At 58.0% G+C, this 15,326-nt stretch overlaps 4 protein-coding genes across 4 annotated transcripts; 2 read left to right on the top strand and 2 right to left on the bottom strand.

Moving 5' to 3' along the window:
- Positions 1 to 86: 86 nt before the first annotated feature.
- HSP70 (Heat shock 70 kDa protein) lies at positions 87 to 2,021 on the bottom strand (the record flags this gene model as incomplete). Its single annotated transcript, XM_069375502.1, has 1 exon — positions 87 to 2,021. One exon carries the CDS (start codon positions 2,019 to 2,021, stop codon positions 87 to 89), a length of 1,935 nt encoding a protein of 644 aa, XP_069227842.1.
- Positions 2,022 to 3,379: 1,358 nt separating this feature from the next.
- Positions 3,380 to 3,868, bottom strand: WHR41_06896 (uncharacterized protein; the record flags this gene model as incomplete). Its single annotated transcript, XM_069375501.1, has 2 exons — positions 3,380 to 3,775; positions 3,842 to 3,868. The coding sequence occupies 2 exons, from the start codon at positions 3,866 to 3,868 to the stop codon at positions 3,380 to 3,382; spliced, it is 423 nt and encodes a 140-aa protein (XP_069227843.1).
- A 3,861-nt stretch (positions 3,869 to 7,729) lies between these two features.
- WHR41_06895 (uncharacterized protein) lies at positions 7,730 to 9,938 on the top strand. Its single transcript, XM_069375500.1, has 4 exons — positions 7,730 to 7,995; positions 8,253 to 8,919; positions 8,978 to 9,273; positions 9,333 to 9,938. Exons 2-4 carry the CDS (start codon positions 8,345 to 8,347, stop codon positions 9,410 to 9,412), a joined length of 951 nt encoding a protein of 316 aa, XP_069227844.1. The 5' UTR covers positions 7,730 to 7,995; positions 8,253 to 8,344; the 3' UTR covers positions 9,413 to 9,938.
- A 783-nt stretch (positions 9,939 to 10,721) lies between these two features.
- On the top strand, positions 10,722 to 12,516 carry WHR41_06894 (uncharacterized protein; the record flags this gene model as incomplete). The annotated part of the gene is made up of 2 exons (XM_069375499.1): positions 10,722 to 10,770; positions 11,102 to 12,516. The coding sequence occupies 2 exons, from the start codon at positions 10,722 to 10,724 to the stop codon at positions 12,514 to 12,516; spliced, it is 1,464 nt and encodes a 487-aa protein (XP_069227845.1).
- Between the last annotated feature and the right edge of the window lie 2,810 nt (positions 12,517 to 15,326).

Below are 15,326 nucleotides of genomic sequence, written 5' to 3'. Positions count from 1 at the left end.
AAGCAAGAGACCAAAGCCAGTCTAACCCGAACTCCTATTGCTCATGCAGCTCGGGAATCTCAGTTCAGAGGCGACAGGCGAGTCGCTTAGTCGACCTCCTCGACGGTGGGACCGTCGTCGCCGCCGGCGCCAGGGGCACCGCCGGGAGCGGCACCGGGCATGCCACCGGGAGCACCGCCCTCGCCACCGTAGATACGCATCATGATGGGGTTGGCAATGCCCTCGAGCTCCTTCTGCTGAGACTCGTACTCCTCCTTGGAAGCGGTCTGGTTCTCGTCGATCCAGGAGACGGTCTTGTCGACGGCCTCGGTGAGAGTGGTCTTGTCCTCGGCGGAGAGCTTCTCCTCGACCTTGGGGTCAGAGGCGGTGTTCTTGAGGGAGTAGGCGTAGGACTCGAGGCCGTTCTTGGCCTGGATACGGCCAGCCTCAGCCTCATCCTCCTCCTTGTACTTCTCGGCGTCAGCAAGCATGCGCTCGATCTCCTCCTTGGACAGGCGACCCTTGTCGTTGGTGATGACAATCTTGTTGGTCTTGCCGGTACCCTTCTCGAGGGCGGAGACGTTCATGATGCCGTTGGCGTCAAGGTCGAAGGTGACCTCGATCTGAGGGACACCACGAGGCGCAGGCGGGATGCCAGAGAGCTCGAACTTGCCCATCAGGTTGTTGTCCTTAGTGCGGGCACGCTCACCCTCAAAGACCTGGATGAGCACACCGGGCTGGTTGTCGGAGAAGGTAGAGAAGGTCTCAGACTTCTTGGTGGGGATGGTGGTGTTGCGCTTGATGAGGGCGGTCATGACACCACCAGCGGTCTCGATACCGAGGGAAAGAGGCGCGACGTCAAGGAGCAGGATCTCGTTGGTGGACTTGCTGGAGGTGTCACCGGACAGGATGGCGGCCTGGACGGCGGCACCGTAGGCGACGGCCTCGTCGGGGTTGATGGACTTGCAGGGTTCCTTGCCGTTGAAGAAGTCGGAGACGAGCTTCTGGATCTTGGGGATACGGGTAGAGCCACCGACAAGGACGATCTCGTGGACAGAGGACTTGTCGATCTTGGCGTCGCGGAGAGTGCGCTCGACGGGCTCCATGGTGCCACGGAAGAGGTCCTGGCAGAGCTCCTCGAAACGGGCACGGGTGATGGAGGTGTAGTAGTCGATACCCTCGTAGAGGGAGTCGATCTCGATGGAGGTCTGAGCGGAAGAAGAGAGGGTGCGCTTCGCACGCTCGCAAGCAGTGCGCAGGCGACGGAGGGCACGGGCGTTCTTGGTGAGGTCCTTGCCGCCGTTCTTGCGCTTGAACTCGTTGCAGAAGTGGTTGACGAGACGGTTGTCGAAGTCTTCACCACCGAGGTGAGTGTCGCCGGCAGTGGACTTGACCTCGAAGATGCCCTCCTCAATGGTGAGGAGAGAGACATCGAAGGTACCACCACCAAGGTCGAAGATGAGAACGTTCTTCTCGCCCTCCTGCTTCTTGTCAAGGCCGTAAGCAATGGCGGCAGCGGTGGGCTCGTTGATGATACGGAGAACGTTGAGGCCAGCAATCAGACCGGCGTCCTTGGTGGCCTGGCGCTGAGAGTCGTTGAAGTAGGCGGGGACGGTGATGACAGCGTTGTTGACGGTGCCACCGAGGTAAGACTCGGCAGTCTCCCTCATCTTGGTGAGGATCATGGAAGAGATCTCCTCGGGGGTGAAGTCCTTGGTCTCGCCCTTGAACTCGACCTGGCAGACGGGCTTGCCAGACTTCTCGATGACCTTGAAGGGGAAGTGCTTCATGTCGGCCTGAACCTCGGCGTCGGCGAACTTGCGGCCAATGAGACGCTTGGCGTCGAAGACGGTGTTGTGAGGGTTCATGGCGACCTGGTTCTTGGCGGAGTCACCGATCAGACGCTCGGTGTCGGTGAAGGCAACGAAAGAGGGCGTGGTGCGGTTGCCCTGGTCGTTGGCGATGATCTCGATGCGGTCATCACGGAAGATACCCACGCAGGAGTACGTGGTACCAAGGTCAATACCGATCGCGGGAGCCATGGTTGTGATGTGTTCGAGTGTGTGAGATTTGAGGGTGTCGTAAAAGCAGTTCGTAAAGACTCAATTCAATGAGTTCAAAGGCGCAAAGGGGTATCTCAAAGGAGAGGAGGTGGGTTTGTGTGAGGAAGTGGTGGAAGAGTGTCAGCTGTGGTGCAGAGAGCTCTTTTGAATGACAAGCAGGGCGAATTTTGCTGGGGCTTCTGCGGGATTCCGCCATATTCTAGCGCTAGCAACCACCTTCACCCAGCAACGAGAAGCGTCCAGCAAACGCACGCGACGGCGCGAATCACGTGGAAGCGGCGAGACGCACCTCGATCACTTCACAGGCCGACCGCCGCCTTCACTCACTCGCTTTCCGCGCCTTCCTGCTCGTCTGCGCTGCTGAACATCGTCTTTCCATCGCCCATAGCGATGACGTAGTGAGGAATTCTGTGTGGGGTTGGACCCTCTTTTCGCAGCGCTGGCGCGATGCGGCCAGACTGAGGTCATGCTTTCTGGCTGCTTCGAGAGGGCCACCGTCGATGCACTCCCGAACAGGATCTTCACATCTTCGCATCTGCCAGCCGGAACCGTCTGCCAAATCGCAGGGCTGCAACCTGCCGGTCCAGATCCGACGCTCCCCACTTGATCTTGTTGGCCTGCTGCAGCCGCGGTGCAACTTTAATGCCTTCGCATCATCGTGACCCCCGGAAGTGCTTCGATGACAGTGATCGCGATGGGTTTGTAGACGCTTCCAATGGACACTTCTATACTCACCGCAATTCTCTCGACCATAGTGAGCGGTTCGGTCCTCCTCGAATGCCTTCCAACGTTTCGATATATGGCAATATGACCTCGATCACCGCAGAGGTTGCACCGTCGTCGACGCCATCGCAGCCAGTCGATCAGCCTCATGATTACACAACACACGTCAATGATTGACGATTGTACAACGGAACAGAAGAGATGGGCTTCGGGGACTTTGCTTGTACGACGTGATCTGGATTGCATTGTCTGGGGCATCGTCACATTCGATGGTCGACTTGAGTATGGGTACAAAGATAGGATACCATTTGCACTTTCATTTGCACTTTATATCTCGCGCAGGCGTGGTCTGTAACAGACAAGAGACTCGTCTGTCGCAGGATCCCAAATAATGCAGTCGCATGGTGCGCTATTGCATCGCAATAATAGCTCCGTGCACTTCGCAGGCTCCCTTGGTCACGCTTGCAAGAGCATGTTGGTATGCATCTACGCTGCAGAGTAATGTTCCATGATATATCCCGAGCGCTCTTCTCCCAAACCCCCAATAAACGCCAGCCATGCACAGGCTATACTCTAAGTGTTCAATCATAGCCATCCAACCCTCACTCTCTTCCCTAACCCCTCCCTCTCCTCTCATCCCCCTCCCCCTCCCCCTCATCCTCACTATCATCCTTAAACCCCTCCTCCAACTCCCTGCTCAACCGCCCATCACTCCACGTATCCTCCACCCTCCCGCCCCTCACCTCCCTCTCCCTCCTCCGATAATCAAACCCAACCATCGTCTCGCCCTCCTCGTCGCCGAAAAGATCCCCATCCGAGCTATCGCGCCCCGAGCGACCGTTCGAGTGCCGCCGCGCCGTTAGCCGAGTGAGGAAATCGGAGGCGCGCCCGCGCACGCCGACGGGCAGGTATTGGTCGTAGCGCGAGCGGTGGGCGCGCAGGAGGGGGAGGAGCAGGTGGGCGAGGAGGAGGTAGAGGGCTGATGCTATGAGGGCGGGGAGGAAGAGGATCTGATTGGGATTTGTGTTAGTTGATTTGGTTTGGGGAGAGAGGGTAAGCGTCGTGTATCTATGTACCTTTACGACGTCCGTGAAGGCGCCCATCTTTGGCGGCAGATGGGTTGCTCGCCCAGATTCGCCGCCGATAAGGTTGGTCGGGGAAGGGCGCTGTCACGCTGTGTAATTCTGGTGCGGAATCGTAGGAAAGGCAATGTATTTTGTATCGATAATATGGTCTAGGATAATGCGATGATACAGTCCATGCCTGGCACACAAGCTCACATGCTGGCGAGGCTGCGGCGCTCGTTCTAAAGGGGCCCGTATTGCGTAAGATGCGGATGCGGGCGCGCGCGTGTCAGCGCAAGCGTCAAGCCGCCGCTCGGCACGCGAAGCCGGGCATGGATGATCTTGCGATTTGAGAATTGCGTTGCTAGCGTTTTGATCGACGTTTGACTTGATCCAAATACCTATGGTTGTTGCGATGTAGGAGGAGTTGTTTCTGCTGAATGGTGATCTGGTATATTGATTACTGGTAGTAAAGGAAGGTGTCCTGCAAGATCTACTTTATCATGCTAGTGACTTCGCTATATGCACCGCCACCATGTCCAAAGACTGATATCTTGGGGCCAGTCAACCCGGTGACTTCTAGGACTACTGTTTCCAGATAAAGGTGTTTGGTTACATACTCACAGCAACATTCACATTGTTCTGAGGCTCATCACAGCCATGCAACCCCTCGGCTGTTCTCGTTGCAGACGGTCCTTCATCAAGCTGCCTGCCATCCTGAGAGGTCGAAACCACAACGATAGGAGCATATGTCGTGATCTCATCGCAGTATCGCTATCAATGTTTCATGCCCGCTCGGGCTAATGCTGGCTTGCCACTAATATCACTACTCTGAGAGAGCCTGTGGTCAACCACGATGCCCGGTGGGCGAGGTATCCCGCAAACAATCACGTCTTCGTGAGCTTGCTCCGTTCGTCCAAGCGAAGGAACACTCTACGTCCATGACAGTGCATCAGGGTCCAGACCAGGAAGACTGCATGTCGCAATCGATCTCAAGGATTCGAAACGGAAGTAACCAATCCACGATCGAACTAACACCTGGATGATAAATGACCGTGTCTTCCCCATCCTCAATCCCGCATTCCCAAAAGCCCGGTGGCCACTATCATGCATCTCCGAACCACATCGCCGAAGTCGACAACGTCCAATTGCTCAGTGAAGTCGCCATCTTCCTCCCCAACTCCACCTCCACCCAAAAAGCCCACCAGCCCACCCTACGTACCTACACCTCGCTTCCCAAAACCCAACCCCCAGCCCCCAAGCAGCCCAGAATCACACAAAACCCCCCTACCAAACGCCCACCAAAAGCCCCATCAAACAGCACCCTCGACTGCAGAAGCCCGCCGCTTCCTCAGAGCCTACCTACAGTGCAGTGCAGAGCAGAGCAGTACCACGGGACAATCGCCGCCTCCGGCAAGACGAGACTGCGTGTGGCTTGCAGTTCGGCGCGCGGGGTCGGAGCGGGCTGAGGCTCAGAGGCTCTGGAACAAAGACTTTCAGGCTGGCCTGGGGCGAGGCTGAGGTAGAGGGTTATGGATGTTTGATGTTAGAGGGTGTGGATGTGATGGGAGGAGGAGAGGGATTTGATGGTAACGGTGTTGGTGTTCAGCAGGAGATCATCATGCGATGTGGGATGAAGTGCACATGACATGTTGGTGTCCAGCAGTTTCAAAAGCATCCCTTAGCCGCGGAGGGATTCGCTCGGGCAACAGACAAAGAAAAGACAGCAGCGAAATATCTTACGCAAGGGAGCGAGGCTCTTCCCGCCCGTCTGCAAACATGCATGTACGTGTGAAGCGAACGATGCTTGCCGGCCGAGGCGCTCGAGCAAGCGGCGGCGTAACGTCGTTGCTGTTTAGCCAGACCGTTGGGAATGTGGAGTGGAGATGCTGTAGAGAGGAGTGTTCAAGACACGCGGCTGGTCCAGAACCTTGGCTGAACTATATGCGTGAAGCTTCACGATCCCGAGGTTTTGTAGTGTATACATGGCTCTAGAAGAAATTAGAGAAGGTTCTAGATGGGAGACTCCGCGATCTGATGGAATTTCTCGATGCATGAGACTGGAAGGCGGAGGCTGATGCAAAGCTGGTGCGCCGGCGTCGGGCTTGTCGCTGGCTGGCCTGTCCAAATTTCGCCCGCCGTTTGTCTGGCGGTTTCGAAAGCAAACAAAGCGCGCCTCGCACAGTGGGCAGCAGACGCTCATTGTTTGCTCGACGAAGCGGCGGAAGGGCTCACGTACACGGCAAGAGCAAGTGAGACCGGGCGCCCTCGCGCTGTAGCACCAGCGTCAGAAAGCGAGCGCGCGACCTACCAATTTCGACGCCGCGACGCCGCACAAGGAGCGTGTCAGCCAGCACATGACGCTGACGTCTGGCCGGCGCTGTCGTGAAGCATGAGGCACATGGCACACAGGACACGATCCCTCGCTACAGGACTGTATGTGCATGTATGTAGGCGGTGGAACCTGGCGATCGGGACGCCGCGGTGCGGAGCGGGCGATTTGGGGGACCGCCAGGGCCTGCAAATTATTATTGCACAGAGGGCATGAAACGAAACACGAGAGCCTCGGATCAGGCGTTCGCCGCACACCCCTGTCTGCCCACCGACCCTTGCGCCGCGTCAGCGTAATTATCCCAGATTGACGAGCATGATCTGCCTGCAGCCTGCTCGCCGCGGATGTGAGCGAGAGCATGGCTGTCGGAGGGCGAGGGGTCCGCACGCTCGGGCTCGCCCTGGTGTCTATTGCGACATGGCAGTACTGCAGTAGCAGTAGCGTGTGTGAGACAGATGCGCTCGTGGCTTTCAGGGCTGATGTGGCGCTCGCAGGCCAGGCTCGTACTCCCAATTTGAGTATATTACGCGATGTTGATTAACGCCGCTTACCGAAATGCGGAGAGCAAGGGATTAGACGATGTGCAGATTGTCGCCGCGAAGCCCTGTGCGAAGGCCGCAACGGCTGGTGACCTCGGTGTCTCTCTCGCGCTCGTCGTCGCCCGCCGGACCTTGCCCACCGCACGCCGCAGCCCGCCTTCCGTCTGAGAAAGGTTGAGATGCGGTCAAAAGATTCTTCCCTGCAAGCCATGTACTTCGTACACAAGAGACTTCAGGCTCCCTGGGCTCTGCCGCGGCCGCGAGATGAAGTCCCGTGGGCTCCGGAGGCCCACACAGGGTTGGAGACGGGCAGGCCAGCGTGGTTGGCTGCGCGGAGGATTTGAGTCCAGACGGGCCAGAGAGATCGCCGGCTAGGCGCCGCGTGGTGGCATGCCTGCACGCCGTTTCAGCGAATGAGACGGGCCCGGTGCCTGGCGCGGAACGGATGTACCTGCGTGCGCGGTCTGGGGTAGGCGATGGACCTCAGTGCTGGCCAGTGCGTGGGCGAGAATACGGCGGCATCAGCGGCGGCGGCGCTTCTTGCGCGCAGAGCCTGGCACTCTAGGCGGACGGACGCCGGGCGTTCTGGTACGGGCGAGGGTACAACGCACGGCGATGGGGCAGTAGGCGAGGAGGCGTGTAGTCACGTCGTCACCCACTGCGGCACTCCCGTCGCTCGGGCGCACCTCAGGCAGGCGGCATTCCACGAGTTGCCAAGGGCACCCTCACAATGCCCACGACGCAAGGAGGCCGGCGGGCGGCGAGTACAAAGCGCAGGCGTGTCTCAGCGCGGCGGTCGCGGCAGACGACGTCGACGCCCACGATACAGGAACGAACACCGGCGGCCGGAACAGCCGTCTCACGCCTCACGCCCGCACTGTCAGGCGCTGCGAGCGTCAGCCTCAGTACCCAGCATCGACAACATCAGTGCATCACCGCATCACCTGGCGCATCCCGGCGCGCGGGTCCTGCTCCAGCCCGCCGTTAATTAGAGCCCCGCCGAGATTGGAGGCGCGTTTCAGAGCTAGCACGCCCACAATTCTAACTCGCGCTAGCCAACGCCCGCCGCCCGCTCCCTCCCTCATACAAGACCGCACCCGCCAGCTCCCTTTCCACTGACATCCTCACCCTCGCAGCACCACGCACCACCGCCCCCCCAACCTCACCACAGTCACTCCTTCTGCAGCTCGCTGCACCCACACTCCTTCAAACACACCCAAAGCAGCCTCCGCGCGCCAGCCGTTGCACAGTTCCTCCCGGCCTTCTGCGAAAGTCGTCCACTCACCCCTTCCTGCGTAAGTTCGAGCGCCACCCTTCCACATCCGATCCCGCGCCATCGACCCTCACTTGACTCCGGTCTGGCCCTTCATTGTCTGCCGCTGCTCCTCATTGCCCGTCGTCACCTATAAAGGCGGCCTCGACCCACACAAACAAACCTTTATCCGCCCTACGCACCCTTTGTCGCGACGCGCCATTGTCCTAGCATCGAGGCCGGTCCTGCGGGTCAGCATCGCCTTTCGCATTGCGCTCACTAACACGCTCGTTCCTTCAGCAATCAAGAAAACCAACCAGGATCCGTGATCCCAGCAAACCAACTGTCAACCCTCACTTTCCACCAAGCCAACCAACCAACCGACAATCACAATGCGCTCCGCTATTGTTGCCGCCGCCTTCGCCGCTGGCGCCATCGCCGTGCCGCTCATGGAGCGTGACGTTGTCTACGAAACCGACATCGTCTACGCCACCCAGTACGTGACCGTCACCGCCGGTGACATCCCGGCCGCCACCTCCGAGGTTGTCGCCCCGACCACCACCTCCGCTTCCAAGAAGCACTTCCACGGCCACAGGAAGCCCAAGAGCTACGCCTGGACTTCCACCTGGGCCACCACCTGGACCGAGGCCGCTTCTTCTGTCGAGGAGCAGGCTCCTGCCTACACCGTGCCTGCCTACACCTCTTCCGAGGAGGCGCCCGCCCCGGCCCCGACCACCTACGAGGTCCCGACCAGTTACGAGGCTCCCTCCTCGACCTACGAGGCCCCCGCCAGCTCTGCTCCGGCTTCCTCTGCTTCTGGCGCCAAGCCCAGCGACTACCAGGGCTTCGTCATCCACCACCACAACCTTCACCGCGCCAACCACTCCGCTTCCGACCTCACCTGGAGCGACTCCCTCGCTGCCACTGCCGAGAAGATTGGCCAGACCTGCTCGTACGCCCACAACACGTATGTCTTCACCCTTGAACCTATTTCACGTAAGAACGCATGCTAACAATTTTCACAGTGAGATGGACGGTGGCGGATACGGCCAGAACATCGCTGCCGGTGTCAAGGCTGACAACGTTTCTGCTGTCATCACCGAGCTTTTCTACAACGGCGAGGTTGGTCTTTACGAGGGCCAGTACGGCAAGGAGTCCCCCGACATGAGCAACTTCCACGAGTGGGGTCACTTCACCCAGATCGTCTGGAAGGGCACCACTGAGGTTGGCTGCGCCACTGTCGACTGCTCCTCTTCCGGTCTTGCCAACACTGGTGGCAACGTCCCCCCTTACTTCACCGTTTGCAACTACAAGTCTCCTGGTAAGCACTTCCTGATCTACCCTGAAAATATTTGTCGAACAAAACTAACAACATCACAGGCAACTACGCCAACGAGTACGCCGACAACGTCCAGAAGTCCAGGGGCGACGCCACCTGCCACTGGAACGACGGCATGTAAACGTGCCCCATCACGTTCCCCCATTTGCGGGCTTCTTCGGTCGAGCGCGCGAGCTAGCCTCGCCACTGGCCCGCTTGCCCGGCAGTTTTAACGACGGCAATGCATTTGCTTTTCTTTGACTCCAGCCTTTTTCTCCGATCACGAACGAAACCATCACCAAGCGGGAAAGTTTTGCACATGGCCTCCCGGGAAAGGGGAAGCAAACGAACCCAGAGCTCAGCATGGGGAAGCCTACCGCGGTCTTTTTTTGCATCTGGCGCAGAAATGCCATCACCCGGCGTTTTCTGTTGTGTGGAAAGGAAAGCTGGTACTTCTCTTCTTCACTTACACATGTTCACAAGCCTGCCTCTTTTTTTTGCTTCTTTTTCTCGCGGCGGATTTCCTCTCTTCCAATGGGACACACGGTGTTTGAGTCTCCTCAAGGTTTCTATATAGCTTCGCGCGTTATAGTCACTCTCATGGAAAAAGAATACTGCCTGCGGATAGGTTTCCGTCCGAGAAGAGGCATGGCTTTTTTCGTATCTCATTCGTTTTGCATTTTTTTGACTTCATTCAACACAGCCCACTTCGACTAGCCTGTCCTCGCTTCGTCTCTGCAGACGGCACGAGGCGGGCTAGTCGACGCGGCTTGCACTGCACATTCGCTTTTGCCTTCTTCAGATACAGAAACCTTTACCCTTTCGCTTCTTGTACGAACGTCACGCGAGTCTCTACGAGTTCAATCCACAATACAAAAGCAATGCACACATTATTCCCCTCCCTCTCCCATCAAAATCAATCAATCGTCAAATAACCGTGACGCGTCGGCACCGCCCTCCCCTCCCATCTCAAATCACCCGCTCAACAGCACCGCACCGCTCAGACCCCCGTCAGTGGTTAGCCAGCCAGACCCCTTTTGCGCCAGACAGACAGACGGACAGACAAACGCTCACGAATGAAGATCTTCATCGCGCGCTCGTGACGATCGGCTGGCGCGTGAACGGCCTGGGCGGCGCTGGCACCGTCGAGACGCGGCGCGCCCGTTTCGCTTACCGTGAGGTCTGTGGGTTGCGTATGTAACGGTGGAGGTAGGTGGTCTGTGGGTTGAAACGGTTTTGGGTAGGTACCCTTAGGGTTTTGGGGGGATGGGGCCTGGAGAAGAGTGACGTCTGGGGCTGGGTGTAGATTTGGGGATGCGTGGGCGTAGGCTTGGGCATGGGGGGGATCTCCTTCAGGCCTTGGGATTTGCGGTTTGATGGGTCTGGTGGCGTGGAATGGATATTTGATCTGAACAGTATTTTTGATTGTCGATGCAGATTTCGGCGCTGGCATGGAGCGCGCGAAGTCTTGTATGTCTGGCGAGGGCGAGACCGGGACTGGTGTGTGTTGCTGGCAGGCGGGTTGAGAATTGTGCTGGAAGGAGGACGGCATTGATTCATCACGCTTTGAGGCGTTGTGAGCGATTACCAGCGATCAGAACAGGAAGCGTCCGACATTCGTCAACTATCGCATCCAGGCACCATGAGGACTCTACTATCTACGCCTTATCCACAGCCCCAGGCCGCGGAGCCATAGCCATCATCCGCATTTCAGGCCCAGCCTGCCTGGACATATACCGGCGCCTGTGTCCTGGGAAAAAAGACCCCAAACCTCGCTACGCCACTTTGCGTACACTCTACGACCCAAGCGTCCCTCCAACACCCTCCTCAGTCCTCGACTCCGGCGCCCTCATCCTCTACTTCCCGGCCCCCAAAACCGTCACCGGTGAAGACCTCCTCGAACTGCACCTACACGGCGGCACAGCCATCGTCCGCGCCGTGCTCGCCGCCATCCCTCGCACCTCTCCCTCCTCCTCCACAGGACCCAGTCTCCCAATCCGCTACGCCGAACCCGGCGAATTCACCCGCCGCGCCTTCGCCAACGCCCGCCTCGACCTAACCCAAGTCGAAGCGCTCTCCGACTCCCTGTCCGCAACAACCGAACAACAGCGCCGGCTCTCCGTCCGCGGGACCACCAACTCCCTCGCAGCGCGCTACGAGTCCTGGCGCGCGCTCCTCCTCGCCGCGCGCGGTGAGCTCGAAGCCCTCATCGACTTCAGCGAAGACCAGCACTTCGACGCGAGCGTCTCCGAACTCCTATCCTCCGTCTCCGAGCAAGTGGGCGCGCTGAGCGGAGCGCTGCGGGCGCACAGGGAGAACGCGGTGAGGGGCGAGCTGTTGCGGAGTGGGATTTCGCTTGCGCTGCTTGGGGCGCCGAACGCGGGGAAGAGCTCGCTGCTGAATGCTGTTGTGGGGCGGGAGGCGGCGATTGTGAGCCGTGAGGAGGGGACGACGAGGGATGTGGTGGAGGTGGGGGTGGATTTGGGGGGGTTTTTGGTGCGGTTGGGGGATACGGCGGGGTTGAGGAGGGGGGTTGAGGGGGCGGAGGTGGGGTTGGTGGAGAGGGAGGGGATGAGGAGGGCGAAGGCTAGGGCGGAGGAGAGCGATGTTGTTGTTGTGGTGATTAGTTTTGAGGTTGGGGAGGGTGGGGAGGTGGGCGTGAGGTTGGATCCGGAGGTGGTGGAGACGGCTGCTAGGCTTGCGGCAGAGAAGGACAATGTGCTCGTCGTCATCAACAAGATGGACGTTGCGCCTTCGTCTTCAGACCTTGAAACGGCCATCAAAGCCACGCAGACCGCCATCCCGGGCCTACCGCGCGAGAAAATCCACCCCATCTCATGCAAACCCTCCTCGCAAGACCCCTCAACGACGCCAACGAGCATCCAAACCTTCCTCCGCGCCCTCATAGCGCAATTCACAACCCTCACGACCGCCCTAACCCCCGACTCGGACTCCTCGGACCCCAGCATCTGGCAAGAATCCCTCGGCGCGACGGAGCGCCACCGCCTGCTGCTGGAAACCTGCATCGCGTGCCTGGACGACTTCACGGCTCTCGTCTCTGGCGCCGCCGATGCTGATGATTCGATGCTAAGGGAAAGTGAAGGCGACGAAGCGGACATCGTCCTCGCGGCCGAGCACCTGCGCGGCGCGGCGGACGCGCTGGCGAGGATTACAGGCCGCGGAGAGGCGGGCGATGTCGAGGAGGTGTTGGGGGTCGTGTTTGAGAAGTTTTGTGTGGGGAAGTGAGGTGGTTGACAGTGCAGTGGGAGTTTCCTTTTGAGAACGAGTTGCAGGTCATGATTGAGTAGCCCTCTATAGATGATATCACCTGATATGTCCTGACCAAAAAAAACAGAGAAACAAAACGCCTGTAGATGCCCAGGCTGCGCCTGCAAATGCTTCTTCTTGATGCTCTTCCGCAAACTCCGTCGCGATGCAGATGCAGATGCCGATGCAATGCCGCTATGCATGAAAACGAAAGAGAAAACGAGAACCAAATGCGCCCATGCAAGCCCCCAGTGTATCCGTCCGTCATCAAATCATGTCCTCTATCTCGTGCTTCTCATCATCGGCGTTCGTAACTCGTGTCCGCGAAGAAAGACTGCATCAGGAGAGATGCGATCGCGACTGCCAGGGCGAAAGGAGAGGAGTGAAAGGGTCCCGCCGAGGCCGGCTCGATGGGTAGAGAGGATGGGAGAGAGTCCATACCCATTGGCCTGCAACGGGTGATCGGGAGGTGAGAGGTGGGGTGCTTAGTTGTAGCCGCTAGGGTAGAGTTAGTGGATGTGCAAGGATTGATCTATTGGATGGTGGAAGCTCACCCTCGGCCCTCGTCATCAGCCTTGGTGCACATGTTGCTGGACTGAGATTGGGAGAACATGTTGCTGGGTTGTAGGGTTGTTGGTGTAAGATATATTGGGATAAGAATAAGGTGTTGCGGTTGATGGAGGTTATCTCGAACGATCTTTGTTGTAGAGATCGAGAAGATTGTCGAAGGTTGGACTGCTGAGATCTAGTTGTATCCACCCTGAGGAAAGTCAGTCGATGTTCTTAAAAATCAAGATAGATTCGGACGTACACGGCCCATTGCGAAAAGGTTGATAAGTAAAAAGTAGAAAATTTGACGGAGGGATGCGAGCTTGAAAGGAAAGAGCTCGAATGAGACAAAGAGATATCGAAATCTTCTGCGTACTGTCTGGTTGATGTTCGAGATTGGTTGGCGTAGTCTCGAGAGTGCTTTGTGAACGTTGTATGGATGTCGAGATCAGAAAAATGTTATGCAATGCCGACAAAGGAGATGATTGAGATGTTTGGGAGTCTGTTGTTGTGTTGATGATAGAAGAAAATGTCAATCTGGGTGGCAACGAGCCAGGTACATATACTCGTCAAGTCGTTGCTAAGATGCAGTGCCGGCTCCTACAGCGATTGTAACGTCGTCCTCCAGCTCGGTAGCTGCGCCTGGTCACCAATCCCATCGCCGGCAGAGACATCCGACAAGGACACAGTCATGCTATTCCCAGCCCTGCCAGGCAGATAGAGCTCAAAGACAACATCCGAGCCACACTGCCACACCCTTCGCGAGCCTTGTCATCAAGCAGCTATGCACGACAGGGCCCCGAAGGAGCGGTCGTGGGTACCCAGTAGGAGCACAGTACCTGCAGAAACATCGCGTGGCCGTAGCTCTGGCGTATGTCATCGAAGGTACCGTGTACCTAAAACCAGCACGCTAGGCCGGGTGGGTATAACGGCGAGCGGAGGGTGCTGCTTTTCTCAGCAGTCGGTGTCTGTCAACAGCTAGCCCTGCGGTGCTGCGGGCAGTGGAACTATCGAATCGGCAAAGCTGCACCGCACGGGCGACGGGTGAGCAGGACGGTGGAGAGGGAGTCTGTAGCGTGCTGACACCTGAGGAGAGGTGAGGCTGAACTATTTTTGGCTCGTCCAGCATGCCACGCCAAGGGTCAGGCGTCGTGCGGGCAGCGAGCAGTCGCGCTTGCTCACCTCTTTGGGCTTCACAGCTGTCGGAATCGCTTCTCTGCCGGACCCCCGCCAATGTCACTCTCTGCCTCCTGATGCTATTTGCGTTGGTTCCTCACGCGTTTGACGGCCGTAACTCGTCGCTCGCGCGCTCCGGTGTCATGGTTCGAAACGGCCTTCCTTCCCGCCGCAGGTCCAGCCCGCCCTACTCCTCTGCCCTCTGAAACAGACCCCATCGACGACCGCAGCCCGTACTACTGCAGCCCTATCGACCTACCGATCTGTGTCTCGGAAGATAACAGCTCGAGCCGGCACACCGGCGCTTCAAGGTCGAAGCCCATAGGCCACCGCGTACCAATTCGAAGCCACACGCATCTGCCATGCACCTTGGGTGCGTGTATCCAGGTTGGCGTTGCGACATGCACCACCTTTTTCCATCTTGGGTCTGGTGAAGCTATTACTTCCTCTGCACCATGCAGTGCTTCAGAAATACTCCGGGCGTTATACCTTAGTCGTGCCCGCTATGCTCGCTTTGCAAGGTCCGCAGATGCAGTAGCCGGCCACGTGCCACCGACCACATCCCGCTGACATTCGAAATAAACGGCTCTCGTTGTGACGTACCTGTTATCCCACCCCCTGTCATCGGAGATGCAGCAAGCGAGCAGCACCATTACCCTCATCTGACAGGGCTCACTCACATGTCGTCTAATCAAAGGTAGAGCAGGATTGAGTCATTTAGGTACACCAGCTACCTCTGCCTAGAGAGGTACCTCTTCAAGAACCGGGAGTACCAACAACTCCAAGCCTCGTCACTGCCTTGTGTCCCGCCAAAGTACTTGAGGCTAGCACTATAGGATGGGACGATCTCTGGCCGTAAATGCGACCACTATAGCTGGATCAGGAATACATGCATGAGCGAATCCGCAAGGCAGTAGCACAGGGCTTCGCTCAATGAATACGATTGGCAAGAATGCAAGACATCTACACACGGCGCAGCGCCAGCCACCCTTGACGCGTGCTTTCATCGCTGTATGGCTCAAGAAAGTCTTCCAACACAGCAGTTTCCCTCTTCCTGCATTCGC

This window comes from Cladosporium halotolerans, assembly GCF_011745625.1.
Source record: "Cladosporium halotolerans strain TM138-S3 chromosome Unknown Sca24, whole genome shotgun sequence".
NCBI classification, from domain to species: domain Eukaryota; kingdom Fungi; phylum Ascomycota; class Dothideomycetes; order Cladosporiales; family Cladosporiaceae; genus Cladosporium; species Cladosporium halotolerans.
Note: the sequence above shows the minus strand (reverse complement) of the source record. Positions and strands in the feature narration are given on the sequence as shown.

Coding starts and splice junctions, on each gene's coding strand:
- WHR41_06895 (XM_069375500.1), top strand. CDS start 8,345: ATGCGCTCCGCTATTGTTGCCGCCGCCTTCGCCGCTGGCGCCATCGCC. Junction 8,920..8,977: donor TGCTCGTACGCCCACAACAC/GTATGTCTTCAC, acceptor CAATTTTCACAG/TGAGATGGACGGTGGCGGAT. Junction 9,274..9,332: donor TTGCAACTACAAGTCTCCTG/GTAAGCACTTCC, acceptor ACAACATCACAG/GCAACTACGCCAACGAGTAC.